This window comes from Propithecus coquereli, unplaced genomic scaffold (genome assembly GCF_000956105.1).
Source record: "Propithecus coquereli isolate 6110/MARCELLA unplaced genomic scaffold, Pcoq_1.0 Scaffold59, whole genome shotgun sequence".
NCBI classification, from domain to species: domain Eukaryota; kingdom Metazoa; phylum Chordata; class Mammalia; order Primates; family Indriidae; genus Propithecus; species Propithecus coquereli.
In genome coordinates, this window is record NW_012151840.1 from 3446441 (window position 1) to 3467482 (window position 21042).

The window sequence follows — 21042 nt, forward strand, 5'->3', positions numbered from 1 at the left end:
GGGTTTAACTTATCTGAGCCTCAACTTCCTCTTCTGAAAATGAGGACAATAATACCTATCTCGTAGGATCATTTTGATAAGTAAGATAATGTATGTAGAGAGACAGAGCAAGCCCAGTGCTTAGCACACAGCAGGTATCCTCCATTTTCCCCCCAGGAGATTTCCCTGTGACCCAGGTCCTTCAGAGATTGTTTGTTAGCCCTCTGGCCAGCCCCCTTATCCAGATCAAATGTCATTCTCCATCCCATGCCCATCCTTCTCTCTGTCCTATATATATATTCATCATCCAGCTCCCATCACTTCTACTTCCCAAAGCCTCTTTAGTCAATAACTACTCATGAGTGCTTACACCAAATGATGTAGAGTTCACAGGCTGGTGAGAGAGGCAGCTGTTGAACAAGTAAGGAAAGGTATGATGTGAGTTTCAAAGGAGACAAAACCACACACACATGGCCTGAATTTGACCCACAAGCTTGAGACTGGGTCTCCCATCCCTTCTGTCTGTTTTCTGCCATTTCCTGGAGGTCCATCTTGCCTTCACTCATTTCATCTTCGCGCATGTATGTCTCCCAGGCCGCCCCCTGCTTCTATTTGGGCAGTCTAGCCTGGTGTTAGGAGAACAGGCTTCAATACTGGACAGAGCTGGGCTTCAGTGCTGGCTCTGTTACTGGTTGTGTGGCCTTGTGCAAATTATTTTGATTTTCTGGATTACAGTTCCTTATACAATATGTAAAAATTGAGATAATGCTCATTAGGTTGCTGTGAGGATTAAATAAAGCACTTAGTAGAGAGTCACACTTAATGTCCAATAAATAAATGGTAACCCATAATGATATTTTCTTGCTCCTATGATAATTTTTTCCATTTTTATATCCTCTCTATTACCTGGCCTCCTCCTACTCCTCCCATGTTCCCTCACCAACCCCTTCTATTTCTCTATTTATTTTTTTCTTTTGATCTTTTTTCTTTTTTTCAATAGCTTGAAAAAACACTCGAGCTCTTCTATCTCTCTGTTCCTCTTTCCTCTGTTCATGTGGACCCACAGAATGCCCCAATCCCTCTGCCTGATTCCTGACCTTGGCCTTTTACCCCAGGGCTTGTCAATGCCAGGCTGGCTCCAATATTGGCAGGTCAGCCTCCTACAGAGCCCATCTCCTCTGGTCCTGTCTATTCTGTCTGCTCTCATCACATCACCCCACTGCTCCCACCCAGCCCCTCTTCATTCTGTGGCTGATGCCTTACCCAGCTCCTCTGGCTCAGAAGGGCTCAGTCTGTTTGAAATGGCTGAATAGGAGAGCCGAAGGGCCTTCATGAGAGGCTATCTGATGTTTCTGCCTAGTTATGCCATTCAAAGTTTCCTTCCAAGACAGCTGCTCCTCCCCTATAGTATTCCCATTCTGCCTCTATTCCCCTAGTGCCCCAAACACTAAAGTCCTTTCAATTCCTGCTAGTCCCTTTCCCAGCCTCTCTTTCTCCAGCCTCTGGTTCTCCAGTGCGGGTAAGTTTCTTAGAGAAAGCCAGCCCCTGCAAAAAAAAAAAAAGAATAAGTAAAAATCACACACACACACACACACACACACACACACACCCTTTGGGAGCCATAAAGGAACAAGAACATAAGATAACATCATAGTTGCCTGCCCTGGGGCCTGTATGCTCATTTGTTAGTCTTCCCCTGGAAGGCAAGAGCCACACAACAGGAATTGACTGGGGCTTGGGACAAGCTATCGATCTAGATCAAGGACACTGTGGAGTTGGTGTATGCTGGGAGCGGGGGTGTCCAGAATGGGAACAAGGACACATGGAACAGGCCTGGGGGCTGAAGCAGAGTGTCCTACTCCCACCTCCACCCTTCCCCCAAAACCCCCAGCCCCCAGTGCAGCTATAACTCGGGCTCCTTTCTGCCACAGTGGAGAGAAGCATCTGCATGCTATGTGACATTCAACAAACCTGATTCTCTTCAAAAGAAAAATCCCCCACATGGGAACCAGTCTGGATCTCTGTAAGGGAAGACGCTTGGAGAAGCCAGCCCAGGAGTTCTTTTCATAAAAAGCCCCAGAAGAGGAGGGGAGCCCTAAGGATTGCAGGCTGCTTCCTGGAAAACGGAGTTGCCTCCCTCACCCTTGATCTAAAGTCTTAGTTTCAATTCTGCCAGGCAGGGGGGAACCTGCCTTCTCTTCTAGAGCCCATGCTGGAGCCTGCCAGTGAGACAAGTTGTTCTTCTGCACATCCAAGGGTGACTTTAAGGAGGATACCTGGAGGACGTGGGGAGAAGGTGAGAAGGGATAAGATGGAGGAATGAAGAAGCCAAGCATTTTGGAAGTTCCTAACGGCTACTTACCTGTAGCACTTGAGAGCAGAAGGATGCCACAGTGGTGTCCACTAAAAGGACCTCATCAGTCTTGTGGGGGTGATCTGGAAAGGTTAAGAATTCTGTTGGAAAGGTAAAGCAGGATGTACAAGCCCCCACTCCCACCCCCGGAAAGCCTCAGGGCAGCTGGAATGGCCTTGAAGAGAGCAGGTGGCAACTTTGATGAGGAGCTGCTGACACTGCCGATCCTCTGGGCACTGGAGCCGTGACATCAGGGGGAGAAACTCCGTGTGGGAGTGCTGGGGAACACGATAGGTGTCGGATGTGGAGTCCTGCCAGGTATTCTTCCTGGTTTAGGCCAACGTGATCCAGCAAAGGGCAGGCACTTATAGGAGAGGAGCTAAGGCAGGGATGGCACGAAGGGCACATGAGCAATAGCTGGCTGTCTTGGGAGGTGAAGACCATGGGCCAGTGCCCTTCCTCAAGGAGATGGCTCTCCATCTAGACAAGACTGGCGCCTGGTGTCAATGCTCTGGCCTTTCTTTGCAATGGGCAGGAAGGCAGATGACCACCAAAGCTCTCCCGCCTACTTCTGTGTGATATGTTTGATATTGGGTTGTTTAATTAGGAACCAACTAAATGTCAAACATATTCTTATAGCAGTAGGCAATTCAGCATCACCCTCTTTCCTACCTCAACCTTTGGGGCTCTGGGACTCCTGTTCTTTTTACCAAACTTCTTGTCTCCAGGACTTCTCTTGAAAGACCAGTAGCTACAACCTATGTAGATTTCAATCTTAACCTAAAGTGCTGGTGTGGGAGTGGGAGAGAGCTGGAATTTGGGGATCAAGTCTCTCTATCACTTGCCCCCTTATGCTAAAATGGATATATCTCTTTTCTTTATTTTCTCTTGTCCTTGTATTTTTCTCCTCCTTATTCCCCCCGCCCCCCATTATCCACTTCTTCTCCCTGGGACTCTCTTGTTCCCTAGTCCCTTTCCCTGGCTAGTCTCCAAGGAAAGGAGACTTGGTTTCTCTGCTTTCCTTTAAGACCCAGCAGATGGTTTATCTGCCTATCTACCTACCGACCTCTAGGGACTGGAAACTCTCAAGAGTGGATTCTAACTCTGCTGTGCCCTCTGTCCTGGTGGGTGTCTCAGTTCCCCCCTTGCTGGGGCTTGGCATTAACACTATCCTTGACATAATGACTAAGTAGAGCCATTTATATTCTTCCCTGATAGCTCTGGTCACCGTGAACAGTGCCCACATCTCCCCTGCCATATTCTCAGGTATATGGTGCCAGTGTACTGGGGATCAAATGCCACCTGTCAGTAACAAGCCTCCCAGTAGAAGAATAAACATGGCCTGGAACTAAACTGGGAAGAATAGGGCTGGTAATGATGATTATGATGATGTGATGTGTTGTGGGAGGGAGTAGTTAAGAAGGGAGGAAATGAAGAAAAGAAGATAAAGAGAACATAGACCTGTGTAGGTACAAAAGTTCTATTTTAAGATCACTATGGGAAAACAGAGGGCATGATCCTGCTGGATTATTCTGGCCCTTCTCTGTTTCTCACCCCACCCCACTTGTAGTTCTGAGATTGCCTTCCAGATCCCAACCCTATCCTTTTACACTATTCCTGTGGCTCTTAGGGGGGAGAAACAATGTCTCCTGGCTGATTAGAGACTCCCAAAATAGCATAGCAATTTGATCTGGAGATCTGGGAGAATTGTCAAGGATCATGAGTGACCTCCCCTCTTCACTGCTGCCCAAACTCACTGAATACCAGGAATCAAAAGATGAAACTCGGGAAACCTAACTCCCCCGGGTGAATAAACAAAGCTTCCCCAGACACCCCCCGACCCCTCCAAAAAAAAAACAAAAGATGAAACTCAACCTGTGGAGTTTGACCAGCATCCAACACAGTCTGGGGGACAGATAGGGAGAAGCTGAAGGGCAACTAGGACCCTCTGGATGAAAACTGCCATTCTAGAATCACCGAAGTATCCTTCTCTATTTCAATGTTCTCCTCTCCCCTCTTCCTGCTCTTTACTTTTTTTTCTTTTTTTATTAACAAGCTGAACTTTGGCCAGACTCTTCTTGCTCTTTTAAAAGACTCATAGAGCTGCCCAGTACGAATGGAAAGTTTCAGGGTCAGGGAGAGCCTCTCCCCTCCCCCATTTTCCATTGTCTAAGATCAGCCTCAGCTGTTCCCAAATATTTTTTTTCTGGTGATGTCAGTCCATCAAAGTATCTCACCCTGTGTTCCCCCAAGAGAACAACGATGGAGTAGAGGGAGTTGGAAATACTATATTAGGAACAAGAGGTGGAGCCATGAGCACAGATAAAGGCTCAAGTCTGGGGAACTCCTAGTCACTCAGGAAGCAGCCCCCCTTTCTTGCCTTAGTCTCCAGTTCTCCAGTATCCACAGGTGAGTCTAACAACAGCCACTGCTCATGATGGAGGCCATCAAGAAAAAGATGCAGATGCTGAAGTTGGACAAGGAAAATGCTCTGGATCGGGCAGAGCAAGCTGAAGCTGAGCAAAAGCAAGCAGAAGAAAGAAGTAAACAGGTAGGCACTGGCATTGGTCTCTCTCACCTGCTGGTGAACAAGACTATACTATAAGATGGTAGCAAGTTTTTATGGGGAAAGTAGCTCCCTCTTTGAGTAGGAGGTATTCCCCAGCCCCACCGGAGGGGCAGAGGACATCTAGGGTATCTGCCTCAGACTGCCTGTGTGACCTTGGGAAAGTCAGTGGCCCCTTCTGAACCACAGTGTTTCTGCTGAATTTAAGTAGAACTGGACCATGTTTTGGAAGAACCCCTGACTTCTAGAGGAAAAGGTAAGAGTTTAGCATGCACCATCTCTTTTCTCTTAAATAGCATCACAGGCATGTACACCCTTAGACAGTTCCCATCCAAGGATCTTGGATGAAAACCAAGGGTGGCTTGGTCATCTTAGGGTCAGAGATTATAGGGTCATAAGCCAAGCTATAGCATAACTCCTGAGGCGGTGGGCTGGAAGTGGCTGGGGAGAAAGTGTGTCTCTCTGGGGATGGTAACATGGAGGCTGGGCTCAGGGGTCCAAAAGCCCAGGGTCCAAGCCTGCATTATTGTGTATGAATGTCTTTGTGTGTGACTCTCTGGGCCCCTATAGCTGGAGGATGAACTGGCAGCCATGCAGAAGAAGCTGAAAGGAACAGAGGATGAGCTGGACAAGTATTCTGAAGCTTTGAAGGATGCCCAGGAGAAGCTGGAGCTGGCAGAGAAGAAGGCAGCTGATGTGAGTATTAGAGAGATGAGGGATGAATTTAATCTACACATACAGATCTTTATGTTAATATATGACTAAATTCCAAACACATTTTTAACATACCCATAAGTTCACAGAAGATAGACATATATACCTACACACATTTTTGCATATAAACACATGCTGGTATATCTTCATAATGGCATATATTTTCTTTCTTAAAGACATGTAGAAGTCTCATTTTCGTCCTGCCCAGGAATTTATTATCTTTCCTAGGATCTGGACAAGAGGAGGGGACTCTGAGTCCAGACTGCTATCACTTATCCTACTTCCTCCCCCATGCCACATTCTTCGTTTTTGTGTCCAAGGCTTGGCATGTAGATATGTGTATTAATAGAGAACCTCTCATCTCTCAACTGCCCAACAAAGCCAGCTCAGATTTCACAATGGGAAACAAAGGTCACGTTGACCCTGGCCCTACATGGGTTTATTTATCTTGGCCAATGTGGGCATCTACCCTTAAGCCACAGAGATGCCATAGGAAGCATTGCTCATATTGCAGCAGAGAGGTCCCTAGAGTGATAGACTATAATAGAAACTAAAAAGTAATCTTAGGGGGTAAAAGTTTCACTACCAGACCTTACTCTATGACCTTGAGTAAATTACTCAGGTTCTCTAGGGCTGAATTTTCCCATTTGAAAATGATCAATTCTCTTTTTCCACTTCATATTATCCCATAATCACCTACTTTTCTTCATCTTCAACCTCAAAGTTTGCCACAAAGATAAATGAGAGACTAGATAGAAAAGTTTTTTGGAAGAAAAGTACCATAGGAGTCTCAGCAGCAACGAAAGAATGTCTCACTATTGATGGAAATACAGTCAATTATCAGCAAACTGAGTTAATAGGAAAATAGGAACATGTATTATTTAAAATCGCATTTGCGGCTCATGCCTATAATCCCAGCACTTTGGGAGGCCAGGGCAGGAGGATCACTTGAGGCCGAGAATTTGAGACCAGCCTGGGCAAAATAGTGAGACCCCCATGTCTAAAAAAAGTAAGAAAAATTATGTGGGCATGGTGATACAATGCCTGTAGTCCCAGCTATTCGGGAGGCTGAGGCAGGACATCGCTTGAGCCCAGAAGTTCGAGGCTGCAGTGAACTATGATTGTGCCACATGCCATTGCACTCGAGCCTGGGTGACAGAGCAAGACCCTGTCTCTTAAAAAAAAAAAAAGAATTATGAAAAAATAATAAAATTACATTTGATTTTAGAAAATAGCTAGAAGAACAGAGTGAACCATTCATAAATGCTTCCAGATCCTCACATTCAGCCTCTCTAGCATTAGTTTTCTGATCTTGTTTTGGCTTTCCATTACTTTCAGTGGCCAAGGAAAGTGGTGAGCATTGAATATATAATGCCAGAAGTTAGAAATATAAACTGGATCATATACATTATATAAACTCATTGTTTCTAAAAATTTAGGCCACTGTAAACTGCTAATTCTCCCTTCTTGAAAAACTGCAAAATAAACACAGGTTACTCCCAGATTTTTAGGCAAGTGCTTGATGGCCTGCTGGAATTGCCTAGCTTAGGTCCAGATACAGTTGGATGGATCTCTCTAGTTCTAACATATGGGCATGACAATAGACATTTTCACAGGCTAGCATAATGTCAAGTTAATAACAGTTTTGTGAGGGTTGGTTAACAACTCTCTGGGAAAGTCCTTAGGCTTAAACAGCTAGTATGTAGGCTTGAGGAGGTGTTTCCAGGAGCAAGAAACATAACAAACAAGTCTAACCTGAGATCTTGGGGGAGGGAGAGTGACATAGAGGATCTAGATAATACATCAATATCAGGAAGATAAAGAGATTTCCTGGGGATGAATTCTGTCTTAAGCTGTTTTTACACACACACACACACACACACACACACACACACACACACATCATATCCTACCTAGACATGGTCTACTTGGTATATGCACTTGAAAGAAGCTTCCTCATATTTATACAGGAAACCACCAAAAACTATTTAAATATGTAAATGTGGGTAAAAAAAAATACTCATTCAACTCCTCTTCCCCTTGTTAGCTTTCCCAACATGTCAGTAAGTACCTTGTATAAGAGTAAGAAATAGAACAGGAAAGTTGTGGCCAGGAGGCAAAAGTCTGTTAGGCCAGGTTGAGATTGAAGCAAGAAGAAAGAGTTCTTTCCGAAAAGCTAGGGTCAGCAAACTATCACCTGTGGGTTAAATCCTGCAACAAACTGGTTTTGTAAATACAGTTTTATTGGAATGTAGTCATGCTCATTCATTTACATATTGTCTACTGGCTTTCTCTTTACAACTGAGTAGTGGCCACAGAGATCCTATGATCTGCAAAGCCGGAAATATTTACTACCTGGCCCTGTAGAGGAAAAGTTTACCGATCCCTGCCTTGAAGGGTCAAAGAAGGAAAGCCCAGTGTTTATAGGCATTGGGAGAAATGCTGGATAAGGAGGAGCAACAAGGTTTAAGTAAGACAGCAAGGGCCAGAGTCATCAGCAGCATAATAGCATCTTTGGAGGGAGGGTACTCTGTCCAATACAAAGGAAGTTAACAGCTTCGTTTCTGATCTTAAGATTAATAAATAAGTAAATAGAGTGTATTACCTTGATGTAGATATAAGGAGAAGAGAGGGAGGAGGCAGTCAATAACTGCATGTTTACACAGGCAGTTCTGGTGATCAGAGAAGCCTTTCTGGAAAGTGTAGGACTTTGCTAGGACTGCTCAAACAAAGAAAGGGTAAGGGTGTGGCAAGACCAGTTCAAACTTTGTTTTTTTCTTCCCTGAGTTTGTCTAATGTTCTTTTTTTTTTTAAGTTGTGGTAAAAAAAAAATACATACATAAAATTTACCATTTTAACTATTTTTAAGTGTACAGCTAAGTGGCAGTAAGTACATTCACATGGTTGTGCAACCATGCCTAAGATCGTTTTAATCCAAGATGAAATCAGAAGCTGTTTAGAGATCCCACATTGTCTAGTGGTCAGGAAATAATAATAATAATAATAAAAGAGAAGCTGTTTAGGGAGAAACAGGGGGAAAGGAGCGCAATGGTTAGGACAAAAAGTCACAACACCCATTTTTAATGACAGGTGGTGGGAGGGATGAGGAAAGGGACAGGGATGGACATATACACCTGTTGATATATTGTTGTATTGTTGGTCACCAGGAAAACAATAGCACTGGGCCCCTTGCTGCCTATTCATCGTGCTTCTAAAGGCTATCATGAGTCAGCCCATCTGTTTCCCTGGATCAAGAGGAGATTATCTGTTCAAATTTACCAACATCAGGAATGCAGTGGTGCTCTCAGCACCCTTTTGGTTTGTCTAGGATGAGGTCTTCTGCTTCTTTACTAGGGCACAGGGAGGTTCAATAGTGCCCCCTGCTGATCAACACTCAGATGACAAATTCTCACTTCCGCTTCTACAGTCCCTCTGATAGACTTCTCCAAAGCAAGCTGGAAAAATAGGCCATTTGGGTAGAGTTTATTGAGAGTCAGAACCCTGCTCTTCCTTCTCAATTCCTGGAGGAAAAATCAAAGTATATAGATCACTCTACTGAGAAAATTACTGTCTGTCCAAGTTCTTTCTTCTGAATAGTCTCATTGTTCAGTATTTCCAAAAAGAGATAAGAAGACATAGCCTTTGGAGGGAGCGTCCTTAGAACCAGGCATAGAGGGCAGTAACTGTCTTGCCTACTATTTCTTTCAGGAGGTAGGATTGTAGGATTCTTAATTCTAAGTCCTGTTTGGTTTCTTTTTTTTTTGAGATAGAGTCTCACTGTGTTGCCCGGGCTAGAGTGCCGTGGCGTCATCCTAGCTCACAGCAACCTCAAACTCCTGGGCTCAAGCGATCCTTCTGCCTCAGCCTCCCGAGTAGCTGGGACTACAGGCATGCGCCACCATCGCCACCATGCCCGGCTAATTTTTTCTATGTATTTATTTTTAGTTGGCCGATTAATTTCTTTCTATTTTTAGTAGAGACGGGGTCTCGCTCTTGCTCAGGCTGGTTTCAAACTCCTGAGCTCAAACAATCCACCTGCCTCGGCCTCCCAGAGAGCTAGGATTACAAGTGTGGGCCTAATTTTTCTATTTTTAGTAGAGACGGGGTCGCACTCTTGCTCAGAACTCCTGAGCTCAAGCAATCCTCCTGCATTGGCCTCCCAGAGTGCTAGGATTACGGGTGTGAGCCACTGTGCCCGGCCCTAAGTCCTGTTCTACCTTCAGATTTTCTAGGGGAAAAGAGAGCTGTACCAGAATAGAGATTTATCATTATTATTTACTTGGAAGGTGGGACGAATACAAAGAATAAGATAAAATTCTCAAGTCTCTTTACCACTGTGCTCCCGGAAATCCTGCATGGCAGGGCCTGTAGGGGCAGTTTCCAATTCATAAACAGTTCCTTGGAGTACCTGGAAGAAGAAATGACACTGAAATTGGTGAAAGTTATAATACAGAATGGAGGCTCAATTCCACAGCACAGTTTTTCAGGCACTCATATCTTGCTGTTGCACAAGGATCTGGTAACAGTGGTCTGTAATAGAAGATTCCTTCCTGATAAAAAGGTGAGCATAAGATATCTTCCACATCTACAAAAGGAATTGTAAGTGATGATTAAATCAAATATCAAGTCCTGAATCGTTCCAAGGTTTGGAGGGGCTGGCAGGTTGGCTAATTGATGGTGCATATCGACTCTCAAAAATAACAGGGGAAAAGACTGGTATTCTAAATGGAGCACTTAAGTTCATAACTGATGCCAAATAGAATGAGAACTTTGCCAATTTGCCCATATCTTCCACCCCCGTAGTTCCCTTCATTGACTTGCAGGAGATGGGAGAGAACCTACCTGAGCACACTCTGAAAGTAGGTTGAAGTGGGGCTCTTTTGAAGATGAGACCCAGAAAGTCCTTTAGGCTTTTCTTGGAACCTGTTTTTGGAGTCTATCTCGGGGTGTGTGGAAACAGAGGCTAGTAGGATGTTTATATCATGGAGAGGATACAGAGTGCCTTAAAGGGTGAGTGGTGGGAGGCTGGCGTTGGGGGAGTCGGGGTCAACTGCGTGAGTGTAAGGTTAATACACTTGTACACAGGCCAACCACTGTGGGTAGCCTGCCTGGCTGGAGAAGCTAGACCAAGACGCGCCTGCCAGTTACCATGGTAGCCCTCCTTCTTCCCAACCCCGCCCCCCTTTACTGGCCCAAGGTAAGGCCGGGAGCGGTTGCCTAGGGCGACTGGAAGGCTCCGCCCCTCGCTCCCAGCCGCGGCTCTCCCTCCACTGGACTGCCTTCCCGCCTGCCTGGCGGTGGGAGGGCGCGGCAGCTGTGGCGTCACATCCGGGCGGGTGGGTGAGTTCCGGTATTTCAGGGCGGAGCAGGCGGAAGCAGGGGTGAGGAGCGGCTGCAACGCCGAGCGGAGGAGGGAGGAACGGGAGCGCGAGCAGGAGCAGGGTAGGCACCATGGCTGGGATCACCACCATCGAGGCGGTGAAGCGCAAGATCCAGGTTCTGCAACAGCAGGCTGATGATGCAGAGGAGAGAGCCGAGCGCCTCCAGCGGGAAGTGGAGGGAGAAAGGCGGGCCCGGGAACAGGTACGGAGAGGGCGAGGCGCATGAGGGAGGGGCAGGCGCTGGTGCAGCCGGGACCCCAAATAGGATCCCTTTTGCTGTCGAGCACTGTCTTTTGGGGGCCAGCAGGCTCGGAGATGAAGTTGGAGCCCACAGGATGGGTGGGGCTCAGCCCCGGTAGGACTGCAAGCAGGCGACGAGGGAACTGAGTGCTCGGGCGAACAGACTTGACCTTTGAAGGAATTGAGCCTTACGTGAGCCTGGGGAGTGGCTTTCCTCTTTTTTCCCAGGTCATTCATTCAGTCCCTTGGATCCGGGCGCGGCTGGGGGAGGGGCTCAGCGGCTTCTCCCTCCCCCACTTCCCCATGAAGGGTGGGAGAACTTTGCTCTCGCTTGGGGTTTCCGGCCCAAGAGGTGAGAGTGGGTGGGTACTTTTCTCGTTTGTGAGGGGCAGGGCCGAACCTTCTGTGAAAGGGTGAGAGTTGGGGGTGGGAACCGCCGGAAAGCCCCCGGCCTGGCCTGCTGGCAGCTTTTCCGCTCCCTCCGCCTGCTCAGGAAATGAGGCAGCAGTCGGCTGAGAGGAAGCGCGGTGCCCTCCCTCCCTAGATGAGCTTGAGACCACAGGACTGCCTCCTGTGCTCCTGCCTGGGGCCCTTTCCTCTTACGGGGTGCTCTTGCAACTGCTACACCCACTCTCTGAATCGACGTGAAGCGAGAGGGGAGGAGATGGTACTTCTCTCCTATGTTAGTGCAAGTGTAGGAGCCAACTAAACTTGCCTGGCCCTCCCCATGATGACCTGGAAGGCAGGAACTTCTGCCAGATTCAGGCCTTTATTGCCGAAGTGTGATCAGTGCAAGCTGAACTGGTTAAGAAAAAACATTTCTTCCAAGCAGGGCTGATAAGCGAGTGCGTGGCAGAGAATCAGATGGCGTTCCAATCTCAGGGTTTCTGATTGACCCGGGCAATATAGTGGATGGGGACAGAATAATGAGTTCTAGGTGGCTCTAGTGATGTTCCTCTGCTCCTTTCCCAATTATCCCGGTGTCTTTTTTTTTTTTTAAAGTTCAATACATAATTTTTTCCAACTGAAAGTTGGAACATAAGATGTTGGAGGAACGAATGGTGATTCTAGTGATTTCTTGAAATCACTTTCTGTTTAGAAGTGATTGACTTGTTTTAGTGAGGCATAAGACTTTCCAGGGCCTAGACTAGAGTGTAGTCTAGTGGGTGGAACTGATCCCTCCTGAGTTGAGGCTTTGGTTTTGGAAGATTTTGAGACAAGAAAGTAAAGTAAGTGTTGTTAAAATCTGAATACTCAGTGAAAGAACTCTTGTAGTTTATTGGTGTTCTTTGTTGTTCTTTCCCTTGTAAGGTTTTCTTGGTTTTTGTGGGGGTTTTTTGGCTGTTCCTCTGGGGAGTAACTGAGAATTAATATTTTTGGGAGGGAGAGGACTGGAATTCGGAAAAGGGTGGGAATGCGGGGGAACAGTTGCCCTCCAGGTCTCCAGGTTAATATTTAAAGATTGTTAGAATACTCACTTATTTTTATAACTGGGCATGGAGATGCTGGGAGCTGCTTGTCTTCCTTGGTCACCTTTTTTTTAGGTGGATTTTTCCTCTGTTGAGTATGCCAGCAACTTCTAATTATCAACTCAAGTGAGATGGACTGGCTGGGTGACTCTTTATGACTAGTGACACTTTCTCATCTCTTTTGTTCTGGAGAACAGTTAACCTTAAAGAGAAAGACAGGATGGCCAAAGGAATTGGCATTGTGTTGAACTGCAGAGTCTTAGGCTCAGCATTTAAATATGGACATCCTAGGAGTATTCTAGGGTGGGTGATGATTTTCCCCCCAGGATTTGGTAAATTTCCTTGTAGGAAAACGTGGCTTCCTTTTTTCCATCCTTGGTGACTTTGAGGTGATAAGCAGCAGAGTGAGCAGCATCAGATGTTTCTTAAACTACTCCCTCACTCAGTGCCTGCCAGATTTGCTTATTGCGCTGAGATCTAGTGAGGAAGTCCTCAGAATGGGGAAGTAAGGTGATAGTTAAATACTGATGAAACCACTATCTTCTACTTTCCAGCTTGTGGGAGCCTAATCTTTTGACTTTCTGCTCTAGTGAACTTTGAACCCCTACTGAGAAGGAGACACCCATGGGAAGGGAGGGGGGTGATTGGGCTACCTGTTATCCTCTTAGGGCATTCTGGAATGTCGGGTTTGTAGGCTCCTCCCTCTGGAACTGCAAATGTAGTGCTCTGATGGTATCACATACTGTTAGTGGGATTGTCGTTTCGTTATTTTTCTGGTTGCTTTGTGTGAATATCCAGGCCAGCCTTGTTGGGAGGCTGGATGAGTCCAAAACCGAGACGCTAGAGTTCTAGGATCTGTCCTTTTTTGCTCTTGGGCTGGATATTGACCTTTTATAATATAATACCTTGTCAAATCCACTTTCAGTTTTGCATTTCCTTTGTACTTCTGTTTAAATGTAAACAGATGGCAACATAGTATTTATATGCAGTCTTTTTTTCCAATCTATTTTATGGTAGTGGTGGTAAAAGTGTACATAACATAAAATTTACTATTGTAACTATTGTTAAATGTACAGTTTACCGTATCTATTTTTAATACCTCTCTCCTAACTTCCCCTGATACTTTTCTTTTTTATTTTTTTCTGGTCTAAAAAATTTAAGAGTACTATTGAGGGAGTGAGTGGGCTTTGAATGACAGTTTTGATTCTGGCCTTAATCTGAAATTTCTAGTCTCTGAAGGAGGTTAGAATGTTTGAGTATTGTGCAGTTCTTCCTTTGACTATGGTGGGGTCTGGTGGATAAGCAACAGGCTTGATCACCTTTGGTTGGGATTTGCTTTCCTGCTGTTGCCTTCTCTTCCCTCCATGCTAGAACACACACAGGGAGAGGCAAATAGCCCTTTGCTCTGAGTGCCTCCAATTAGGCTCCACCTTTGTTTACTCTGGGGCAGATAGCTCTACTCCCTTCTAACTTGCCGCCTCCCCCCACCACAATGAAATTTAAAGTCCCCAAGGACACAGTGTCTCCCTGGATAGATGCATTTGTGGTTGCAGTGAACTCCAGCAGTCCTTTACTCACAGGGCTCAAGCCTAACTTTTCTAGTACTGTTTTTCATTTGAATTTCATCTGTGGCTTTTATCTAAAAAGAGAAACCCCAGCGTGGCAGAATGCCAGATTTAGACTAATCCCCTTCTGTCCTTGGCCCTGTTCTGCCTCTGCGCACCAGTGCCCTGTCAGTTTCATGCCTTGAGGGGTGTGGCATACTTAGGGAATCTCCTTGGAGTGTAGAATGGTAGCATTTAAATCAAATTCATTTCATAGCTGAAGCCGTTGTCAGCCATCTTCTAATGTAACCAAATTGCTGCTGTGTTCCACTCCCACCCCTGGGATCTTTGCTTCCTGGGCAGTGGAGAATCCTATTATTACCTGAAGGGAAGGACCTCAGAGTAGTGTATATCCTCCAAGCTGGGCAGAGATGGACAGACTGAAAGACTGAAACCACCTCTGGGCAGGCATGCTAAAACCTAGGTTGATTAGGAAAGGACAAAACTTAATGTTTCCTAGGGCCACCGATAAGAGTAATAGATCTTAATTCTGTGGGCTTTTGTTTCATTATAAAGAGAACTAATCCTCTAGGAGGAGAAAAAAAGAGAACAGTGAAGTCCTGGTCACCCCCACCCTCAGGGTCTCTGAAGCTTTTGCTAGGACTCCCATCTTGGGTTCTGCTTTTGATACAGGCTTGTTGATGTGCGCATGCTCTTGTGAGGGCACCAAGATGTGTTTTCTCCTCCTCCCTTTTCAGCCTTGCGGAGAATTCTATTGTAAATGCTGATTTGTGGGAGAAACTGCCTGAGCCAGCTTGTTGTCATGGAAACCGTACACCCCGCCCCCATAGCCTGTTATCTTCTACTCCAGTTTGGGTAACTACTGGTGAGCCGGATGGGGACTTATATTTCATGAGCTTCCTCCAAATCTGCAAGGGGGGTAAATCATTGTACTAGCAAGTCTTTCATAGTTGCCTGATAGCCTAACTTGCTCTTGATGGGTTGGCTTTGTTGGGTTTATGAGGAGAAATGTGTTGTCCTACAGGACATCTGCTTTCCTGGAAGAGACAGAACCAGAGAATACTTGTCTTTGTGGTGTTTTGAATAGTAGAGACACAAATAGCTTCTTAATAATTTCAGCTTATGTTGACTTCTCGATTTTTTTTTTTCCTGTAGTCTGGTGGTTAGATCTCTACCCTCCCTTCCCAGTCCCTTGAACCTACCATGTTTATGGAAATTTTGTGCTAGTCCTGATTGTTAACAGGACTCTCTGGGGCTATATTCCTCCTCACAGGGGCTGGTGGCCCAGATTATTTCTGTAGCTGCCCCCACCCCTGCCTGCCAGGAGGAAAGCAGGGTAATAGAATTCAGGCACAATCTGGGCTGTAGAAGAGAGATCGTGTTTACCAGGTACTTTGATAAGCATCTGAACTGGGTGGTGTGCGGGGCAGATTAAATTCTTGTATGGTTGTGGCAGTCAGCGTGCCTGTCTCTAGTGAAGGTGCGGGGGTGGGGAGAAAGGCAGTTATAGGAAGAAGGCTTTTCTACCATTAGAATTTATCCATGTCCAGTCTGCCTCCTCCTTTCCTTGTTTCTTATTCCATTGCCAGGAAGGCAGCATGGGTTTACTTGGATTCTAGTCTGTATTTCATTGTGGGATGGAGGCCAGGGAGAGGAGAGGGTTTGGGGGAGCAAGTTGAAGGGATGAGGGGTAGGTATCCCAATGTTCCATTCTTCTGCTTTCCAGTCTGGAAGTCTGTTCTGGAAGACATTCCCTAGGCTAGTTATCCTCCTGATCTGTTAGGGTAAGGTGACTAGAGGGTTAACAACTTGAGTTAAACAGCAAATTAATAGGTAATCCAAGATTTCCTCTTTAAGAAAACTTGTTTATTTATTTTCTCACTTTATGAGACACTTATAAGAAAGTCAGTGAGGGTGAGACACACCTCCAAGCCAGAGCTCAGGCAGGAGGAACCCTTCACTGGCTACCTTTTCTGACTCCAGTGTGTTCAGGAATTTGAACTGAGTCCAGAAAAGGGAGTGGTACTAACTATCACTGGGCTGGGCAAGGAACTGAGTTTTAAAAACCCTCTTCCTGTGGAACATATGAGAGTTTGTTGATGGGAAAGGGAGGAAATGTATATATATATTAAAAATTGTGTTTGTTGGTCTTTTAGCATCTGAGCTAAGACAGGTTTTACCCTGTTAGACTCTGGCTTCTTCACGGTAGTCAACCCCGGTCTTACTGTCAACCCCAGTTAGTTCTTTTCACCATGCCTCTGCTTCCCTTTTCCATTCTTTCATTCAAACACAGGCTGAGGCTGAGGTGGCCTCCTTGAACCGTAGGATCCAGCTGGTTGAAGAGGAGCTGGATCGTGCTCAGGAGCGCCTGGCCACTGCCCTGCAAAAGCTGGAGGAAGCGGAAAAAGCTGCTGATGAGAGTGAGAGGTGTGTAGGGGAGCCTGATAGAGTATGGATTTCCAAAGAAGGAGCAATCAAGATTTCCTTATAGACTTGCTTTTTAAAATAGTAACTCTATCTTACAGGATCTTCTTTCCTTTAGTTCCGCATATTCTTGCCCCTTGAAGACAGAGAGTAAGGGTTACCTAGCTGCTGTGGCCCTTTTGTAATTGGGCTTTCTCTATAAACTGACCTAATGAACCTTAAAATGAGCCCACCAGCATGGCTTCTACTTTGTGGATCATAAACTTCTGTTTATGAGATTAGTCCTCCTAAAGCAGAGGTTCTCAAAGTCAGGTCCCAGACCAGCATTAGCAACACCTGGGAACTTGGTAGAAATTCAAATTCTCAGTTCCTACTCCTGATTCTACTGAATCAGAAGCTCTGGAGGGGGCTGCCCAGCAATCTATATTTTAATAAACCTTCTCAGCCCTGGTTGTACTATTAGAATCATGGTTGGGAGTAAGGGGGCATCACTGGGGAGTTTAAAATATGTGAGCTTTGTGCAGTGGCAGTATCGTAGCCAATGAGGTTTATCTGAGGCACGAATATTGCTGATTGAAAGCTTTTCCCAATACCCCACCATGATGGTTTAAAATGTAGTCAGCATTGGCAATTTTTGACGATCTCTACGGAGACTGAACTTTGTTGGTTTAAAAAATAATAATAAAATATGTGAATACTTAGATCCCACTGTAGTTCAATTAGAATCAATTGCAAGAGGGGCCTGGGCATTGATGTATTTAAAAGTTCTTCAGCTAATTTTAATGTGTGACCTGGGTTGAGAACCATGAACCACATCATAGTTCATCTGTGTGAAAATAGCCAATTGGCTCCTTGGCACATGTGAGTTAAAGCTAGAACAGAGGTGCTTGACAACTAAGGCTTTTCAGAATTAAAAATGCCCTGCTAGGAGTACATTAACACTGTGCAGCTGTGAAAATGAATGAGGCAGCTATGCATGTACTATTACAGAGTAGTGTCCAAATCATAGAAAGTGAGAAAAACACGTTACGGAATGGTGTAGTAGAGCTTACCGCTGGTGAACAAGACTAGAGCTGGGAAAGGAGACTTATTTTTTTACGCTTAGACTATACATTTAAATATTTAATTTCTTAATAAGCATGTATTATTTTATAAGAAAAATTTTTCAGTGAAATAATTAAACTAAGGTATGGGAGTAGTGCTGTGGGATTTCCATTTGAGCAGCAAACAGAAAGAAAAGGTGCATTTCTGAGTCCCTTGGAATGGAGCTGGTGACACTCCTCAGGGTGTCAGTATCGCATTTGTCCTATTTCTGGCAGAGGTATGAAGGTGATTGAAAACCGGGCCTTAAAAGATGAAGAAAAGATGGAACTCCAGGAAATCCAACTCAAAGAAGCTAAACATATTGCAGAAGAGGCAGATAGGAAGTATGAAGAGGTAAGTCACGTTCTGTTTGTTCTTCTTTCTTCAGTGATAATCAGGCTTCTGCAAAGAATCATGAGGGAAATGGCTCCTTCTTTGCTTCACTGAGCTATACTGGGATCTTTTCCTGTAGGTGGCCCGTAAGTTGGTGATTATTGAAGGAGACTTGGAACGCACAGAGGAACGAGCTGAGCTGGCAGAGTCGTGAGTATCTTGCTCCCCAAATCTTATCATACCGTTCTGTCCCTTCTCCTTTGGCTTGGGCACTAATATGAATAAACTAGCATTCCTTCAACCTTGTTAAACAGGGCCTAGGGAGTGGGAATCATCTATAGTGCTTTTTAGGACCTAAGAATGGCTTTAGGCTTCCTTACTCTTGACTTGACCAGTGACAGGTGACAAATGAACCTTTCTTATTTCTTGTTGGTAGGATTTACAAATTGAGGGATAATAAAGACTAATAGATGGTGAATAGTTAACTGGAAGACCCTGTTGGGTCTTTCTACCTGGGGTGTATTTCTTTTTGGGACATCAAGGTAGCTATATTGACTTAAGGTCTGGTGTCTGTTTTTACTACTTTGCCAATTTGCTAGTGAACCTCAGGGCAAAGGCAGGTAATAACTACCCCCGACCCCCAGTGGCACCTTCTGGGCCTTGTATAACAAAGTCAGTGCTGATGCATATATGTTTGTGTTTCCCTTGCATTCTCCTCTCCCTGACATGACATATCATGACCATCGTGGTGTTTTCTTCCCATTTTTTGAATATACATTTTTTTTCGTTTTGCTGCTTGTTTTCTTGCTGTGTCCCTTTTTGCCCTTTCTCCCTCCCCACAATCTGGCTTGTGCCACCCCCATGACTATCACTAACAGCCGTTGCCGAGAGATGGATGAGCAGATCAGACTGATGGACCAGAACCTGAAGTGTCTGAGCGCTGCTGAAGAAAAGGTACTAACCATTAAACCCACAGCAAGGTTATGTGTATGGTGTAGTTCTATTTTGTTTTGTTTTTGTTTTGCAGCTTCCTCCCCTCCACTGGTTGATTTGTTGAGTGCTTTCTCATCTCTTCATGGAATGCTCCATTCTTTTCCACTTACTTAGCATCTTTCATCTCTTCTTTCCTAGTTGCTTCACTGCCTCTCTACTGGGTCTCTCCTTCCCTTGGGTGATTTGGGGGACTGTTTGGGTTGGGCATCCGTTCCCACCTCCACCCCAGGTAGCATTTATGACTTGTTCCTGGTAGTGATTGCTCTCAAGTATTCTTTCTTTATTAGTATTCAAACATTCTGAGCTCAGGAGTTTCTAGCTCTTGACATGTTCTATGGTAGAGGGAGGAGGGTCGATGCTTGCTCAGGTTACCTGGGAACTTCTCTTCCCCAGTATGCCTTCCAACTCTCTCTACATATAGGTTCAATTCACATCTATGTGTCTCTCTCCCTTTTTTTATTCTCTTCCTTTTCCCCTTTCCTCTCCTGCGGTATTTAAAATATTCACAGTAAGTGTTCTGAGCTGGAGGAGGAGCTGAAGAATGTCACCAACAACCTCAAGTCTCTTGAGGCTCAGGCGGAGAAGGTAGGGGCTGGTTTATGAAAGTGACAGGCTTTGGGGCCTGGGCCCAGCCCTGCCCTTGTTGAAAGACTGGAGACACCTATTCCTTATATACTCCAATGAGATGTGTCCTCTTCCTACCCACCTACTATCTATTCAGATTCTGGATTTAATGCTAATTCCTGTGCACTTTGATTGCTTTAGTTAAAAATAACTTCATGGTCTCAGGTGCATGGAGTCATGTGCTTATCCGGCTAATACTGCTATGCTGAAAGGCAATAGTCAGGGGCCCTAATAGATTTTCTGGCACACAGATGGGGGTAACAGAATCAACTCTGAGACCTAATGAGCAATCCAGACAGATGACTTCTCTGCCCTGATGTGGGAGTGTTTCAGTCATGTGGCCGTGGGGTGTCACTGCTCCTTATCAAGCAGGAGAACGGAACAGCACCTCCTCGGGTTAATCGGAATGAGATCTGAGCTTAGGTTCATTTTAAAAATAAAAGTCATGGAGGATTCTAATCTGAGGGTATCAAGACTCTAAAGACATAGACTTCTGCATTTTAAGGACCTGTTGTCCAGAGCAGGGCCTTACTCTCACTCCTGGACCATTTAATACATTAAATCTAAGAGCATATTCAGTGTAAGAGCAAACGTGGGGGGGGTATTGTCTGTGTGACTAATTTCTACTCTGAAATTTTTATTCTACTTCTGTTACAGTATTCTCAAAAAGAAGACAAATATGAGGAAGAGATAAAGATTCTTACTGATAAACTCAAGGAGGTGAGCTGAGGGGATCATAGGGAGGGACCCAAAACATTTGGAGGTCTATAAGGCATTAATGTGGACTTAGACTGGCTGGCTTTGGTTCTGAAAGGTCCGGAAGTAGAAAGTGGAAGAAATAGAGATACTTCTCTTCTGTCTTCATCTCTCATTCTGACTGATTTCATATTTCCCCCAGGCAGAGACCCGTGCTGAGTTTGCTGAGAGATCGGTAGCCAAGCTGGAAAAGACAATTGATGATTTGGAAGGTATGGATCCTGGGAGAGGGATTGAAATAGAGAAATATAGAGGAATACCTTGCCCATTAACCTAACCATTAGTCTCTTTTCCTGTACACCAAAGGGAGTTGGCAGTGATTTGGCATGTATCGTGTGCCCCATCCTATGCCACAGCTAGACAAATGGGTCAGTCCCTAGCGTTGGATTTTTACCTTTAATCTTTTCCTTTAATAAGACTTTAACATTCTGGAATTTGTCTCCTTCTCTTTGAGGAGACTGGTATGGCTACATTTACCTTTTATTTCATAGTCTTAAATCTTTAGTCTGGGCCGGGCGCGGTGGCTCACGCCTGTAATCCTAGCTCTCTGGGAGGCCGAGGC

General features: G+C 45.2%; 1 protein-coding gene across 9 annotated transcripts in view; it reads left to right on the forward strand.

The window, feature by feature from the left end:
• Positions 1-4574: 4574 nt before the first annotated feature.
• The window catches only part of TPM3 (tropomyosin 3), a 27555-nt gene continuing 11087 nt past the window's right edge, over positions 4575-21042 (forward strand). For 2 of the 9 annotated variants that reach the window (XM_012658577.1, XM_012658578.1), the window contains exons 1-8: positions 4575-4883; positions 5469-5594; positions 16561-16694; positions 18011-18128; positions 18247-18317; positions 18986-19061; positions 20382-20444; positions 20623-20692. In XM_012658577.1, coding sequence (XP_012514031.1) covers positions 4767-4883; positions 5469-5594; positions 16561-16694; positions 18011-18128; positions 18247-18317; positions 18986-19061; positions 20382-20444; positions 20623-20692 — 775 coding nt within the window. In that variant the 5' untranslated portion in view covers positions 4575-4766. Of the gene's footprint in view, positions 4884-5468; positions 5595-9772; positions 11196-16560; positions 16695-18010; positions 18129-18246; positions 18318-18985; positions 19062-19609; positions 19686-20381; positions 20445-20622; positions 20693-21042 lie in introns of those variants that run through there. The other 7 variants (XM_012658583.1, XM_012658581.1, XM_012658582.1 and 4 more) reach the window with 6 other exon arrangements.